This window comes from Sturnira hondurensis, unplaced genomic scaffold, assembly GCF_014824575.4.
Source record: "Sturnira hondurensis isolate 20B ecotype Veracruz unplaced genomic scaffold, ASM1482457v3 Scaffold0001721, whole genome shotgun sequence".
NCBI classification, from domain to species: Eukaryota; Metazoa; Chordata; class Mammalia; order Chiroptera; family Phyllostomidae; genus Sturnira; species Sturnira hondurensis.
The window spans coordinates 744,776-762,322 of NW_028074352.1; the positions used below are offsets into that span (position 1 = coordinate 744,776).

The 17,547-nt window shown below is 35.7% G+C and overlaps 1 protein-coding gene across 12 annotated transcripts in view; it reads right to left on the reverse strand.

Annotated features, from left to right (window-relative positions):
• Positions 1 to 17,547, reverse strand: part of PTPN13 (protein tyrosine phosphatase non-receptor type 13) — a 217,638-nt gene that overhangs the window by 152,978 nt on the left and 47,113 nt on the right. For all 12 annotated transcript variants that reach the window (XR_005064231.1, XM_037030662.1, XM_037030673.1 and 9 more), the window contains exon 2: positions 17,040 to 17,159. Coding sequence is in view for 11 of the 12 variants with exons in the window: in XM_037030662.1 (XP_036886557.1) it covers positions 17,040 to 17,154 (115 nt within the window). In the remaining variant the exon portion in view is untranslated. The remainder of the gene's footprint in view (positions 1 to 17,039; positions 17,160 to 17,547) is intronic.

Sequence of the window (17,547 nt, forward strand, 5' to 3'; positions counted from 1 at the left end):
CAGCCTCTCTTCACTTTTTTGAATTCTTGTTTTTTCATTCTGTTCCGGTTGGATGTTTATTTCATCCTTTTGTTCCAAATCATTGCTTTGAGTCCTAGTTTCCTTTCTGGTACTAATGGTTCCCTGAATATTTGGCTTTATTTCATTTTGGGTGCCTTTCCTTTCTTTTTTGATTTTTCAACCAAGCTCAATCAGTTCTGTGAGCATTTTGATTACTGGGGCTTTAAATTCTTCATCAGATAGGTTGGCTATCTTCTCATTACTTGGCTCTCCTTCTGAAACTTTGCTCTGTTCTTTCACTTTGGCCCTATTTCTCTGTTCAGGGCCTTGTTCAGTTGTAACGGGGTGGGGCCTTGGGTATTCATCGGGGCAGGGCAACCCTCCTCACTGTGTTGCAGTGCTGCCTGTATGGGAGGGGCCAGAGAGGGAACAATTTGGTTCCTCTGCTTGGCTCTAGCCCACTTTCCAGTGAAATCTCCTGTGAGACTAGGAGTTTCTCCCACCACAGCAACCACTGTGGTCCACAGCGAGCTCTGAGTCTCCGTTCCCCATTCAGCTAGCCCACCTGCGAGGTCTGCTGCCTTACTGGTCTGGATGTTCTGGTTGACTGTTTAATTCCCTGGTTGTCAGAGTGCCATGCAGTTTGATTTTCTAGTGCTTCTGGTTGTTTATTGAATTTAGATTGGTTGTTATCCTCCCTTTGGTTGTGCGAGGCAGTAAAGGGTTTCTACCTATGCCTCTATCCTGGCTGGAACTCGGTAGTGTCCTTCATTATTTTTTCAAATAAGTTTTCCACTTCTTGCTGTTGTTGTTCTTCTTCTGGCACCCCTATAATTCGGATGTTGGAACATTCAAAGTTGTCCCAGAAGTTCCTAAGCCTCCCCTCATTTTTTGAATTCTTATCTTTTTATTCTGTTTCAGTTCAATGTTTATTTCTTCCTTCTGCTCCAAATTGGTGATTTAAATCCCAGTTTCCTTCCCTTCAGTTGGTTCCCTGTATACTTTTCTTTATTTAACTTTGCATAACCTTCACTTTTTCCCTCTATTTTGCCACCATACTCAACTATTTTCTTTGAGCATCCTGAATACCATTGGTTTTAATTGTGCATCTGATAGGTTGGCTATCTCTTTGTCACTTAGTTGTTTTTCTGGCGTTTTGATCTGTTCTGTCCTTTGGACCATAACTTCTTTGTCTTGATGCTCCTGTTATGTAGTAAGGGGCAGGGCGGGGCAACCCATGTTGCTGGATTGTGGCGCAGTGTGGGCGAATGTTTCTTCTTCTTTAACTTCTTGATTGTCAGAGTTACATACCATCCCATTTTCTGGCAGCTCTAGTTGTTTTTTGCTTTTAAATTTATTCTTGTCTTTCTTTTGGTTGTGCAAGGAGGTACAGTGTATCTGCCTATACCTCTATCTTAGCTGGAAGTCTAGTTCCCCATAAACCATATTACTATTTTCTAAAACTTCTGTTTCTCTAATAAGAAACAAAATAGAATAGCAATCCCAATTTGAAAATGAAGTTGTGTGAATGATTGGAATTGAGACATCTATATAATATAAATTGACGGTATTAGTCTTTCCATAGACATTTTACATCATGTACATTTTCTTTTCTTTAAAGGATTTATTTATTTTTAGAGAGAGCAAGAGGGAGGGAGAAACAGAGAGAGAGAGAAACAGCAATGTGAGAAACATGAATCAATCGATTGCTTCTTGCACAGGCTCCCGAATGGACCAAGCCTCAACCCAGGCATGTGTTCTACAGGAATGGAACCAGAGACCCTGTGGTTTGTGGGATGATGCCCAACCAACTGAGGTTTAGCCCAGTGAGGGCTAAATACTGTTGCTATAGCCAAGCATCTAACAGCATTTCATAAACTCCAATAAGCTTTAGTCCTCAAAAACTTACATTCTGATGCAGTAGTTCCCAGACCTTGCTAATCAGACAAATCTTTTTCTTAGAAGTCATATTGTAAAATACAGATGATTTAAGTTACAAAGTATCCTAAAATAGTATGAATTTTTACTTTAATTCCTTGGGGAATATACTTCTATAAGTGTTCTATTTATTACATGGTATTCTTAGCTAACCTGGATCTTCAATTTAGAATAATGGTTTAAAGTTTTACAATCAAGCCAATTAGTACTTATTAAGTAACAACACATATGAAATAGATATTTTACTGTATCTTACTTATCATTATTTTGGGGTATAACACAAAATATCAAAGAAGATATTTATTTGAATGTACATATACAAACTATAGCATCAGCATGTATTTTTAGAAAAAAATTATTCGTAATAGAAATTATAACATTTGATTAATACAAAATTATGCAAATTTATTATTCTAAATTGATATTTTATGAGCTTTTCTTTTATGAGCTTTTCTGTCTCCTTTAATGTAAGGAGACAAAATATATTTTTCTTTTTTAGAAATGATACTTCATTGCACAAACTCAAATATTTTAATTTTTATTCTCTCTTTTTTAAAACATTAAACACATGCAAGCAACCTATGCAAGTCACAACCCCTGGAATCTTGGTATAGCTTCTGATCAATTAGGCTTCTAAGTAGTTTTGTTTTGTTATATACTTGTAAGACTCAAGATAATTCCAACCATGCATCTTGGTAACAAAACATTAATGAGACCCTAGTTTAACAAAAGTGATATATAGGCAGCCTGGCTGGTGTGGCTCAGTGGACTGAGCACCAGCCTGCAGACTGATAGGCTGTCAGTTCGATTTCCAGTCAAGGCACATGCCTAGATTGTGGGCCATGGACCCAGCTCGGGGCATGAGAGAGGCAACCGATCACTATTTCTCTCAAACATCATGTTTCTCTACCTCCTTTCCCCTCTTTCTAAAAATAAATAAATAAACTCTTTTTTAAAAAAGTGATATATAGGCAATCTATATTACTAAAACTAGATTGGATATTATTAAAAGTAACAGGGTTTAAATAACTGGACAATATGCACAGAAGGAAGCGAATCTCCAAGAATTTACTTTCTTCTTCAGCAAATCTCCTTGGCTACCTGATCCAAGCATATGAAAGAAATAGTAGCAGTTCCTTTCATTTCTTATTGGCATCTGTATTATATTCTGAGGAATTCTGCCCACTTCATTCCTTTGATATATTAAGTTCCTCCTTTGTTTTTCTTTGGTTTCCACATTTCTCACCAACCTTCTGTATTCACAACAATAAAAATACCCACCCCAAAATTACATGCCAAAGTACTGAACAAAATGCTTTTGTAACTGTTTTCACTTACTTCTTCCAGAATATAAGTGGCTTAAGGACAGTAATTAAAATTTCCTAAAGATGAGGTATAGTGCTATTATAATAATGCACTTGAAACACTTGAAAATAATAAATGTTTATAATGTCAACTATATTTCCATAGGTCCATAGCCCTTTAAAGGTGCCTGCTCTACTCTGCTCTGACAATAACATCAATTTAGATATTGCTGGACACACATGCACACACAGGTTATTTTAGACTCCATTATGAAGAAAAACAAAGTTTTCTTCCAACTTTCAAACACCAAAAACTCTACATTATTCACCAAGAGAGAATACTCTGGATCTTTAATTTTATTTTTCAGTCTTTATTACTTTTAGTTATTGTTTTCAAATATGATTCAAAGGAAGTGTCAGTTTTATTAATTCTAACACTGAAACAAAATTATTTTTTACCATCTGGACTTTGGGGGCAAGCCAGAAAGTATTACAAGTAACCGTTTTTCCAAACTATAATAAAGTAACTTCATATTAGAAAGGCAAAATAATTATCCAAAATAATTTTAAACTAGAAATGAGTTTAAAGATAGCTCTTCTCTGTTTAAAAGGAAGAAGCTGAATAACTGACACCACACTCAGAATGTCACTGACTGTACATTTAGAAATTAAATTGCCACACCCACCTAAAAAATTATCCTTATTCGGCTTGTTTAAAAATCTCTTTCCTAAAGTAAAGCAAATTACAAAAGAATGGCCCACACATATTGTTTCTTCTCTGACACGTCCTATAAATCCAATTAATATCTATACTGTATCTCCTCAAGCCTTTGCTCTCTTCCAGGCTGTCTGATACATGAATGTACTATTACACATACAACCAGTACCTAGGAAACATCATGAGATTAACACCAATTTCTATTTTTCCAAGGAAGATCCAAACTTTGAGAGCAAAATTATTCTACATAAATGTAGTATTTTAGTCAGTAGACTTCTCAAAATTTTTGCTCTGAGCTAGTTTCTTTCTTAAAATACACAAGTCATATCTTACTTTACCAACCTATTCAAGCAGTTATAAAGATGTTAATCTTGAATGGTAAAATCTATTTAAAAACATAATTTTACTGCTAGTTTCTTAAAGCACTGACTGGCACAATTTTGCCATCTAACAACTTCATGATAGCCTCTGTCGATCAAACAGCTGCCACATTATACTTGCCAGACAAAATAAACTACTGAGGTAATTAGTAATAGAGTGAGTTTTATGGTAAGGGTCTTTTATAAAGCAGCAGGTTCTTGGTTTCGTTTGTTTGTTTTCAATAGAAAGTTTCATGTCAAAGGAGATCTTCCACTCCTGCTATCTATAAAGCCAGGGGTGTGGGGAGAAAACAAAATTCAAAACATGACCTCAGCAACTTCTCTTTATTTTCAAGGGCCTGGAATCTACACAAAGACTGAAAAAACACTAATATCAAGGGGAGACTAGCATTTATCTCATGTTTGGAGAACTGAATAAAAAGGTCAGTGACAATTACTATGTATTTTCAGTTTCCAGAGAAAGAAGGAAACACACTGTTTTTTAGAGAGGAATTTGTTTATTTATTTATGATGACATAAATCCACATAACCCTGACCTGTAACTAATTATGAAAAATATTGTTGTGATCACTAATGCCATTCACTCTGGTTGTTCAGGTCTCACCTCTCCCTCCATTTACATTTTTAACATCTTTTCCTTCCCAAAGAAAAAAGGGGGAAGGAAGTTTATTTGAATGATAAACTATTCCACTTTTCAAGAAGTATTAATGATACATTTCTCATAAAAACATTAACAATGACTAGTGCACATCACTCTAAAAAAGTAAAAATCTTAACTTGTTACTAAATGATAGAAGGCACAAAGACATCTTTTAATTTCTTTACTTGAGAAAAGAGTGAAGTAATTATACTGTGTTTTCTTTTAAAAGCTTGGTTACATAAAACAGATAAATCTCAGAGTGCTGAGTAGAAGAAGGCAGAAAACACAAGAGTTCACATTGTATGATTCAATTTGTATGATGTTTATTTTCAGGCAAAACTTAACCTGTGTGATATGTCACAAAAATGATTATTCTTGGTGACCTAGAACTGACCGACTACAATGGAGCCTGAAGCAGTGTCCTAGCGCTCATTGGTGGTGATGCTGATGTTTATATGAGTGTACACATTCATAAAATTCATCAAGCTGTACCATTAGGAATAATGATTTTACAGTATACATTATACCTCATTATTTTTTAAAAACCCCTATATACATATAAATTAAAACAATGAATATAGTGAGTAAAATTACATAAATCAGCAAGTATGGCACTAGAGATAAAGAGCATGGCCTATAGCAACTTTCATTCTAAACATATGACTCTTTAAATTCATAAAATGGTCTATTTATAAACTCCAGAGCCAAATAATTTCAAATTGCAAGTGCCTTGGCTGCGTATTTGTGGGAAAAGAGGTTTACTCTAGGGCTTCTTGTACTTGTTAAGCATCCCACATTATTCATTTTAAAAATACTAGATATTAAACTAATTTCATGTTTTATAGTTTGTTTCCAGGGTACTACAAGTGCAGTAATTTTATCAGGTTCAAACACATTTAACTTGAAGAACCTGTTAATTCGGGCCTTAAGAATGCAAGGCAAGATGTAGCGTGTCAAAGGCAACTGATGTGCCCTGTCCAACAACAATTATGATTGTAGATGATTATAAGTGTGATAGAGACGAGTTGGGTTTTGGCCTTTTAAAAGCTGCATACACTATATACTATTCATGGAAAAGCATTCAATTCGCAAAAACTTTCTGTATTTTTTTATAAAGGCTTTAAAAAAATCAGGAATTAAAATGTAAAAGTTTGGTCCTTTGTCTCCCTTTTCATACATTGGGTTACTTATTCTTTGGTTGTACCAGATTGAAAGTTTTACATTTTCCTTCTTTGGTTTTATGATTATCCTTCCTTCTGCCTGAAATACATCTTTTGGTAAGTTGCTCAATGAGGGTCTTCTTGATGATAAATTTGTACTTTTTTTGGGAACCACAATTTGCCAGGACATTATATTCTATCTGCACATTCCAATGCAGTAGCCATTAGCTAAACGTGGCTTTTGATTAGAAAACATTTTCTTTTTAAAAACAATGAATTTCAAATTAATAAAGAAAAAGGTCAAAGCTTTAAATTTAAAAACTAAACAATTTTTGGAAAATATGGTGTATTTTTATAAGTAGCTTTAACTAAAGTGTAGTTGACACAAAATAACCGCAGGTACTTAAAGACTACAATTTGATGTCTGACATGAATACACTTGTGAAGCTATCACCACAATCAAGATAATAAACATATCCACCACCCAAATATTTCCTCAAACATTTTTGTAATCCCAGCTTCCTGGTCCCCTGTGTAACTCTCATTCCCAAGCAACCACTGTTAACTTTATCATTATAGTTTAGGTCGCATTTTTAGAATTTTTAGATTAGAATCATAAAACATGTATTATTTTTGCCAAATATCCTTCACTCGGCATAATTCATTATTTTGAAAGTAGCCTATGTTGTTGCATGCATCAATGGTTCACTCCTTTTTATTACCATGTAGAATTTTATTACATGATGTGCCACAATTTATTTATCCATTCACCTACTGATAGACATTTATTTGTTTATGGCTTTTGGCCACTGCAAATAAACTTGCTATGAACTTTCATGTACAAGTCTTTGTATGGACATATACTTTCATTTCTTTTGGGTAGCATGTGTATATTTAACTTTTTAAGAAAATATTAAGTTTCCAAGATGTAAAACTGTACCATTCTACATTCTCACTAGCAGTGTGTAAGAGTTTACTTGCCACCAAGTCTTTGCTAATTCTTGGTATGGCAGTCTTTTATTTTTATTTACTTATTTTGTAAAATTACTTTAAGTTGTTCATTTACAGCTGTTTGTTTACCCCTGACCCTTCCCTCCACCCCTGTCATTTTAAATTTTAAATATTCTAATATATATGTACTAGTATTTCGGTGGTTTTAATTTGTATCTTCTTTACTTATGATTATGATGTTAGACTTTTGCATTTTCCTGACAACTAATATTTCATGTTATTATTTGAAATTTGAAATCTGTATATATTCTTTGGTAAAATATCTGTTCAATCTTTTGCTCAATTTCATTGGGGGGATTGTTTGTTCCTTACTATCATTTGCATCTTTCTCAAAAATCAATCAACCACATAAATGTGGATCTCTTTCTGGACTTTGTAATGTTCCACTGATCTATTTTGATTAATGTAACTATACTAATAAATATTGAAATAAGGTAATGCAAGTCCTCAAACTTTGTTCTATTATATTTCAGTGTTTTGGCTACTCCAGGTCCACTGAATTACCTTAAGGATTTTAGAACCAACTCACAAATCTCTATAAAGAAAGGCACTGGGATTGCATTGATACGGACAAGTTAGAGAATACTGACAGCAATACCGAGTCTTCTGATCCAGGAACACAGCACCACCCTCTCATTTCTCCAGGTGCTCTTTCATTCCTCTCAGCATTGTTTTGTAGTTTTCACATCTTTTATCAGGTTTAGTCCTGATTATTTCATAATTCATATTCTACATTTTTAACAATTTAAAATAGTACTTTATAGGGGAGCAATAGCCAGAGGCAGTTTGTACCAGGCTAACCCCCGGAACCTGTTTCCAAGAACCTCTTTTCCCCAACCTAGACTCTATCTTGTTGTGTCTTCTATCCTCAGTCCTTCCTTGTTTCACTGTCCTCAGCTTTGACAAATGTTTTCTCAAAATCATTTGGACTCATATTGTGAAATCTTTCCTGAACAAAGTCAAGAATCCACATACTACAGACTGGCCTGAGGCAGACTGGCTGGGGCTGGGTCCCTGTTCAGTAACATTCCAACTGAAAAGATAAAATCTCAGACAGGGGCCCTGGCTGGTGCAGCTCAGTGGATTGAGCCTGGATTGCTAATCAACGGGTTACCAGTTCAATTCCGAGTCAGACCACATGCCTGGGTTGCAGGACAAATCCCCAGGACAGGGCTCACGAGAGGCAACAACACATTGATGTTAAAAAAAAAAAATCTCATGGGTAGAGGTGGTCTTCACAATTTTGTAGATCTCAACACAGAAAAATCACAATCTACGTCGGAAAAAGTACCACAGTTACTTGGTGGTGTTTGTCACGGCACGGGATGGAAGAGGATGGCATTTATGCTATGCATCTGCCATCCCGCATTTAGACAGCCTTTAGTCTCATAGGTTGTTCTGTTTTGTTTTTAATGTGCAGACACCTCTTTAGGGTCCCTAATCACAGAGCACCATGCAGATTCAATCAAGGGAGTCATTCTATGGGGGTTTTCCACTTTCCTTTCCTAGTTGCTTCCTGGAGGGCTAATGCAGAAAAAATTACTTTCCACCTTTCAATTCTTACCAAGTCTATTTCCTTGTTCACAGCCAGCTAGACTATCTCAGAGCTTCTAGGAGAAAACTATGATCCCTCAGTCATTCAGAGGCAGAGCAAGAACACTGTAGCTCAGCTTTTTGTTGCAGTTGCTCATGTGGGCTGCAACTCGTGTCCTCACATTCTGCTTCTACAATTAGGCCTTGGAACATATGCCATTCCTGCCTCAGAGGGGGACATCCTCCACTCCTGCTTCCTGACTCCAATGTTCTACCTGTGGAAAAACCTCAAGCTTCTTCCTCATCAGAAGCCAAATTTCCTCATTAGGGGAAATTCCCCTAATGAAATTCCCCCTTCTTCCTCATCAGAAGCCAAATTCTTTCATTAGGGGCCTTAATACTCTTGTGACCAAGGAGAAGATCAAAGTTGTGCTGCACAAGGCTTTTCAGAAACCAATCACTAATCATAACTCAAGACTCAAAGCTCAACTCTCAGAGTATAATTCAATTTCACTTCTCCATCTACTAATGGACCCTGAGAACTGATTTAAAATTTCTAGTGGGGGAGCAGGCCCTGTGTGTACTATAACAATAAATAATTTTACTTTATCTGGAAAGGTTGCCTTCTGCTGGATGAAAATAGGGATTCTATGAAAATAGCCTCACAGGGTGAGATCTGATCACAAATTCCTATCTGGGCAGATTATATACTGTGGTAGGCTCTCCCCAGGCATCCAACTTCTTTACTGAAAGGCTTGTCACTGTCTTAAGCATGCCCTATCTATTCTTTCTGTGTATTGGTTAACATACCTTTCAAGTGCCCCCTTTCAGGGCCCTCAGAAGAACACACAATTTTAATGACTCTGTAACCCAATCCTCACAAGGCCAACCCCCAGAGAGCACACAATTTGAACTAATTTGCAATCCCATTCCTGAATTATTTCCTCTCTCCCTGTAATCTTCCCTGCCCTTCCTTAACTTCAGATGCATAAAAGAAGCTGCAAAACTTAATCTCGGGAGCATCTGAGGTCTTGCTCCTTGGCATATGTTTGGCTCAGATAATCTGATATAAAAATTCAAATAAATACATAAAAATAAGATAAAATGGTATTTTAAATTTTCTAAGTGCTCATTGCTACTATGTATGGATACCACTGATTTTTCTATACTGATTCTGTATTCTATAACTTGCTCAACTCAGTTCTAGAGACTTTTGTGTGTGTGTCCCATCACATTTTCTATTTAGACATTCATGTAATCTTCAAATAAGTAGTTTTACTGCTTTCTTTCTAATCCCATTGCCTTTAATTTCTTCTTCTTGCCCTATTGCACTGTTTAGAACTTTGAGTACAATGCTGAATATATGTAACTAAAGCAGAAATCCTTATTCTGATCTTAGGGGGAAACATTCAATGTTTTACCATTAAGTATGGTGTTACATAAAATGTTTTTTGTAGGTGCCCTTTATCAGGTAGAGATAGTTATTTTTTTATTGGCAGATTTTAAAAAGAAAATCAGGAATGAATGTTGGGTTTCATTAAATTTTTTTTCTGCATCTACTGAGATGATCATATGCTTTTATGTTTACTTTATAAATATGGTGAATTATACTGATTGATTTGTGAATGTTAAATCAATCTTGTACTCCTAGGATCTACTTAATCCTGATATATTATCACTTTTATGTATTGTTGGATTCAATTTGTTAAAATTTGAGACTTTTTGCATTAATGTTCATAAAATATATTGATCTATAGGTATATTTTCTCTAATGTCTTCATCTGATTTTGACATTATAGTAATATTGACCTCATGGAATGAATTCAGAAGTACTCTCTCATTTCCGATCTTCTTGAAGCATTTGATATAGAATTGCTTTTCCTTCCTTAAATTTTTAAAATTCCTGTGAAGCAATATGAGCCTGGATTTTTCTTCTTGGGACATTTTAAACTACATACTTAATCATCTGAATAGATAAAAGCAATTCAGATCATCTTTTTTTGGTGAATGAGCTCTTGTTAATTTGTGTCTTTCAGGTGCCCACTTCATGAAAGTTACTAAGTTTTCCAACAAATCTACTTATTAATAATATTCCTTATTATTCTTTTAATATCTGTATAATATAAAGAGATATCACTTTTGTCATCAGATTTTTAAAATTCTTTCCTTATTTATTTTTAGTGCGAGGGAAAGAAAGAGAGATAGAAACGACGACTGGTTGCCTCTCACATGTGCCCGACCAGGCATCCAACCCACGACCGAGGCACATCCTGACCTGGAATCAAACCAGCAACCTTTCACTTTGTAGGACAGTGCCTATCCAGCTGAGCCACACCCATCAAGGCATCACCAGATATTTTTCTAAATGTCCCGTTTCTATGCTCATAGAAGAGCTATCAATATTAACACTTTATCGTAAAGTATACATAAAGTAAATTTTACCACTCTAAATAGATATTGCTCATAAAGATTTACTTCTTTTTTAAAAGATTTTTCTATTTATTTTTAGACAGAGGGGAAGGGAGGGAGAAAGAGAGGAAGAGAAACATCAACGAGTGCCCCCTACTGGGGACCTGGCCTGCAGCCCAGGCATGTGCCCTGACTGGGAATCAAGCTGGCAATCCTTTGTTTTGCAGCCTAGTGCTCAATCCTCTGAGTCATAGCAGCCAGGACAAGACTTACTTTAAAATAGTCATATTATTTCTGTTCTGCCAGTATTAATTCTTATAAGTTATTGGAACTAAACCTTGTTTTCTTTTTTTTTTATTTTTAAAATATTTTATTTATTTATCTTTAGAGGGGAAGGGAAGGAGAGAGGGAGAGAAATATCAATGTATGGTTGCCTCTGCCGAGGACACACAATGTATCGTGTGTCCCCTGACGGGAACTGGCCTGCAACCCAGGCATGTGCCCTGACTGGGAATCGAACCGCGATCCTCTGGTTCGCAGGCCCGTGCTCAATCCACTGAACTACACCAGCCAGGGCTAAAACCTTGTTTTCTTATTTCTAAAGATGATTAGTGAAATGGATTAAGATCTTTCTAGCTCCAAGACTTTAATTTCATAAATATATATGTATGTATATCTTTTCCCTTTTAATGGTAAGGGTATTTCCCTAAAAGTGTTTATTCAATGAAACCAATTCTATAAAACAAAATCAGACAGAACTTAATATTTCATGTAATTCTGCTCATAAAATAGATCATTTTCTAGTAAGATTATTTGTTTAAACAAGTATCTACAAATTCTAATTTAAAAACTACAAAGTTTTTAAACTTTTTAATGAGTGAAGAGCAGAGATATTTATTTGATATTTGTCCCAGCTATGTGTAATAATTTGTAGTTTTCACTCATGCATATAACAAATTAGCATTCATAATGAAGTACAGCCAGTGGATTCATACGTCCTGTTCTCTGCAACCATATCCAAATTTGTTTCCTAAAAACAATATGAAATGTAATGCAGTCCTCTCAATTTTCCCAGGACACTTGGTGGTAACTCTGAATTCTTTTATTTAGACAATGAACTTTGCTTGGTATTTTTTTGTAGTACTTTTCTTTATCAAAGTCTTCATTTTATTATCTTTTTAACTGTTTGATTTACTAATTTTATGGATTTATTACTTTATTCCTTAAACAAGGAACCAGAAACGACAACAGACATAATAAAAGGGATTTATATGGGATTTATATCCTTGCCTAAGGAAGGGAGATTAGGTCTTTTCCTCATTAGTTATGAAGAGGCAATTTCCACAACCAACCAGCTACTCTAATACCTTAAAACCCCTTAATACCTTAAAATAGATTCAAAATATCTATTTTGTACACAGAGCAATAGTTTCATAATTTTTTAAAAATGCACTGTTTGGGGCAACTAATAAAATTGTAAGCTAATTTTTCCAAGGCAGCAAATATTTCAGTTCTAAAGATTATCCACAATGTGTATGAGAACGACAGTGTTTTTTTAATTTTCTAGGACCACTAAGCCACTGCATGAGTTTATCCATGAAGTAAAAGCTAAAATCTTAAATGTGTATGTTTTCTCTGACATAAGCTATGTTTTTCAATCAGTCAATCAGATGAAATGAGAAGCATATAATTAGGAAGAAAGGACCTGTAATAAAATTTCTCCACAATTTTTATTTCAATGGCCACATTTAATTTTTGAATTAATACATTGTATTTCCTCAGATGAACATAAAAAACAAAATCTAGCTATCTACTATTTATAAGAAATGCCTAAGTTTCAACACAGACCATTTGAAAACGAAGGAGAAAAGATATTCTAGGTAAATGGCAAGGAAAAGGGGCAGAGGTGGCAACTGAATACTACACAGCAGTAAAAAAGGAATTCTTACTTTTTGTGACAGCATGGATGGAGCTGAAGACTATTACGCTAAGTGAAATAAATCAAAGAAAGAAAAATATAATCTGATCTCACTTATAAGTGGAATCTAATGAGCAAAATAAACTAACAACAAACACCATGTTGTCTCCCTTACAAACTAACAAGCAAAACAGAATCAGAAGCATAGAACCAAGGAACAGACCGCTCACTGTAAGATGGACGGGGACATTGAAAGAAGGTAAAAAGATTAGTCAAAGAGCTTATATGCTTGACCCATGAACTTGGACAATGGTGTGGGAATGGGGGAATGGGTGGGTGGAAGGGAGCAAAAGGAGAAAAATTTGGAAAACTGTAATGGCAAAACAATAAATATTTAGAAATAAATAAACAATATGATAATGGAAAAATAAAGAGCAGACTAGATAGAATTTAAGGTGAACAGTAAAGAGAAAAAAAGGGTTATTTCATCTGAATAGAAGATCCAATCCATTTAAATTAGTGATTAGCCATTATACATATTACCAAAAATTGCATGAAAACACATGACAGTAGTAAGACAGACAAAAATATCACTATAAGGATTTGACAGATAATAAGAACACAGAAAATTTTTCATAGCACAAGCATGAATAAGCTTAAGTTATACCCTAGAAACAGATAACATATTCTTTCCAAATTCCCAATTTTCAAAAACAGACCATGTGTAAGACTACAACTAAATCTCAAAAAATTCTAAAAAGTAATCACGCAGATCACACATTTTAATAATAAGACAATAAAACTAAGAAACATATATACCACAAGGGAAACCAATTATTATATTGCTATTATCTAAATGTTTAGAATTATACATTTGAAAAAAGTTTTATATGTTACCTCCTCCAAGGAGAAACTCACTTGAATATGGTATCTTTCAACAAAGTCAGGCTTAGGTATGATTATTCAATAACTAATAACCACAAGAAGTGTGTTTAAAAAACAGCTAAAAGCCTTAAATTGCAAGAAGTCTCAAAAAGATGAAGAAATAGATAATTTTCTTGACCTGTGCTCAATAAAACCCCAGTAGAAATGTTTATTACCTACCTTTTATCTCAGGAATGTCAACTTTCATGTAAATACTAAAAAACACACAGGAACAAGTTCAAAAGACAGGGAGAAAAAGCCAAAGGATAGGAAGACAAGAACCAAAACTAAGACACAGAAAGACAAAGAAAACCCAGACCGGAAAACACATTTTAGAAAACAAACTTCTTAGAGACCATTGTATTTTACCTGCTTTTATTTCCCTAACAATACTAAGCATTATTCGTAAGGGTGTTTATTAGAAACCAACACCATTCATCCACAAAATAAGCAAACTCATACAGGCATTCCTTGCTTTAGGAAAGGCTGTTTTAATCTATTTAGCTTTTATTAAAGATATATATTAACATGCATTTTCTCTAACTGAAATAAATTTGAAGAGGATTTTTGCTTTTTCAAAAAAAGGCAAAACTACCGCCCAGCATCTGTTCTGCAGAGAGCCATCGCAGAGGCAGCACTCCTGGGCCAGAGAGCGGCATGGCCAAGCTCCTTCCCACTGAAACCAAGGGCCCTTACGACTTTGATTAAATTTCGCTTTAAATCCTCTCTAGAAATCATCTCTATCTCTCTCTATTTCTCAACGACCTAGAATTTTCCCGGGATAATTAGCAACCCCAGAAGCAGCAGAAGACTAATGGCCTGCACATGACTAATGGTCACACCATCTAGACCTCTGGCAGGCTAAAGATAACATCTTGACTAAGTTATGTTTCAGTGCCTGAGTCCTATGGTGGAACAACCCCCTGGCTACTTTCCCATGAGACCTGATAGAGGGACACCAGAGCAGACCTCAGAACTGTACTCAAGACTGAAATAAGTGGTTTATTACTCTTCCTCACCTCCAATCAATCAGTTGCCAACATGACCCCAGACCCCCAAACCCACAGTGTCTTGTGATTTTGCCCTATATACTCTGTAAGCTACACACTACTGGGGAGTTTGGGCATCAGAACATCAGCTTCCCATGCTCCTGCCGGCACCTCCACTGCAGCTCTCAGTGTGTAGTGTTTGGCTCTGTTAGCACCATGTGGATGAACTCTCTGTCTGTAACACCTGGGAACCACACTCTGCATCAAGCTCCCACAGCTTTGAACTGTGTCTGTAAGCATCTGTGCTTTACCTCCACTTTCTTCATGTATTTAGTAAGTCTCTATTGTAATGTGCCAGTATTGTTATGCAATAATTCCATCTCCATGACAAGTATTTTATATTCAGACCTTCAATCTCTATTGAAATTATGAAATTTGAAAGAAAGAAAACCCTCAGGTATTCAAGAGTATGCAAGGTGTTTTATATTTTAGCCAGGGCAGTGATCCTGCCATTAGTACAATAAAAGGAAGTATTACCTCTCCCTCCTCTGACCAAACATCTGTAGTACTTATTGTCTCTACCACTCATTTGGCACACTCTTTTGAAGTAGTAAGTTTTTCACATGCATTTGATCTGAATAAATCCCTTATGGGCAACAGTGACATCTTATTGGGATTCTCCATACAACACCTCACAAGCAGACATTTCTTAAATATTAACTGACAACTGTTAATTAACTGAGTAATGCCACCAACAACATCTTTTCTGCAACAACATCTTCAGGGCATGGGTACCTGTTCTAAGTTCTAGAGTGCCTACACTTTCAAGTTTTCTGGAAAACTAAAACAAAGAGAACAAAGCAACAAGGTCTATTTAAATAGCTAGATTTTAGGTAGGTGGCATTAAATAAAATGAATTCATTTTCTTTAGGTTTATCTTAATTCTAATCAAAGATCTTCAAACATCTAGGTTATAGCAGAACTGGGTGGAATGGGGCCTAACACTATTTTGTTTAAGTTCCAGTCCCTGGACTGGGAAACAGCAGCAATGAGAGTGACAACAAAGCCTTACCATCTGTCCCTAATCGGTATTCAATCAGTGGTCCCCTTACAACTTTTAAAACGTTCCCATGCTCTTGGTATTTAGCAATTCAAACTTATAAATGGTTCTCAAACTTTAACATGCATCAGAACATCCTTAACAACCTGTTATAACACAAATTGCTGGTCTGTACCCCCAGAATATTTGATTCAGTTAGGTCTACAGAGGGACAAAATATTTTCATTTCTACTAAGTTTTCAGGTGATGCTGATTCTACTCATCCACAGACCTGCCTTTGAGAACTATTGCCTCATCTATTTCTGTTATGTTTATTGTGCCTGATTAATCCATTCAAACCAAAGACTGATTCTTCCTTTTCAGGTGAAACTTGGACTCTTTGCCTAGTGTTGTAAACAGGTGCTATTCATATGTAAATGGCAAACATCACCTTCATGTTGGAGTTTTTCAGTGTGCTATCAAATGTTTTTGGACAACTAATGAGTGACTACCTATATCTTCCTGCTCCAAAATGCCACACAACCTTTGGAACAGGTGACTACCTCTACAGGGAAGCACCTAAGTAGTTATTCTGTATACATTATCCCAACTTAGACCGATGCACATATTATATGCTCTGCCAGGAATGTTTTTCCCTCCCTCTAACTTGACTTTTTTTTTTTATCAGATCGTAGCTTCAGGTGACTTATACAGGGAAGCCTTCCTTTTCTTCCCTATGATCATGTCAAATCCTCCTATTGTGAGTGCTCATGAGTCTGTGAATCCTTTCCGGTGTGGCCCTTGTCATGGCTGCATCTTTTACATTTGTTTATATAAATATTTTATTAATAGCTATTTTCCACACTAGACTATAAGCTGACAATGTTTTTAGTTCTGTTCATCATTGTATAGTATTTTCAGTCCTTACTTAGCACAATATCAGGCACAGCAAAGATGTTCAAATAGATCTTAGCTTGTTTAGCCTTAGGAGGTAAGAGAAAGTACTCTTCTGTACTCTGTCCCTTAAGTATTTTCAGCAGCCCAATATTCAGTATTAGGGGGAAAACAAGACTTACCTTTCCTGAATAATTCTTGGAGGCTTTCAGCACTTTGATTTAATACAGCCCATATTTCTTCTTCCTGCAGGGGTCCACCCCGAACCTCCAGGGCCTCAGCTAGTGACACCTGCATATTACCTAGGAAACAAAGGTAACAACAGATGGTCTGTACACCAACAACTTGACTGCACTTGCAGTAGTGAAAGTTCTACATCAATAATAAGAGATTGTGAGGTCCTTATCTACCCAATTTCTCAATATGACTTTCAATCTAAATAAAATCCCACACTTAAATTCAGAGGGGGTAAAGGAATTAAAGGAAAAAAAAACCCTTCAAAACCACCACCTGCCCTAGCACAGTGGAAGCAACGGCACAGACAGAACTAGAGAATGGTGTGCTATTTCATGAGAGAAGGCAGACAGAACTTAGGGTCCCAAGGGGCCAAAGTGCAAGGGCAGATGGTCAAACCAAAGCAGCCAGACTGAAATGAAGCCTTTCAGATGACAGTTCCAAGTTCATACTATC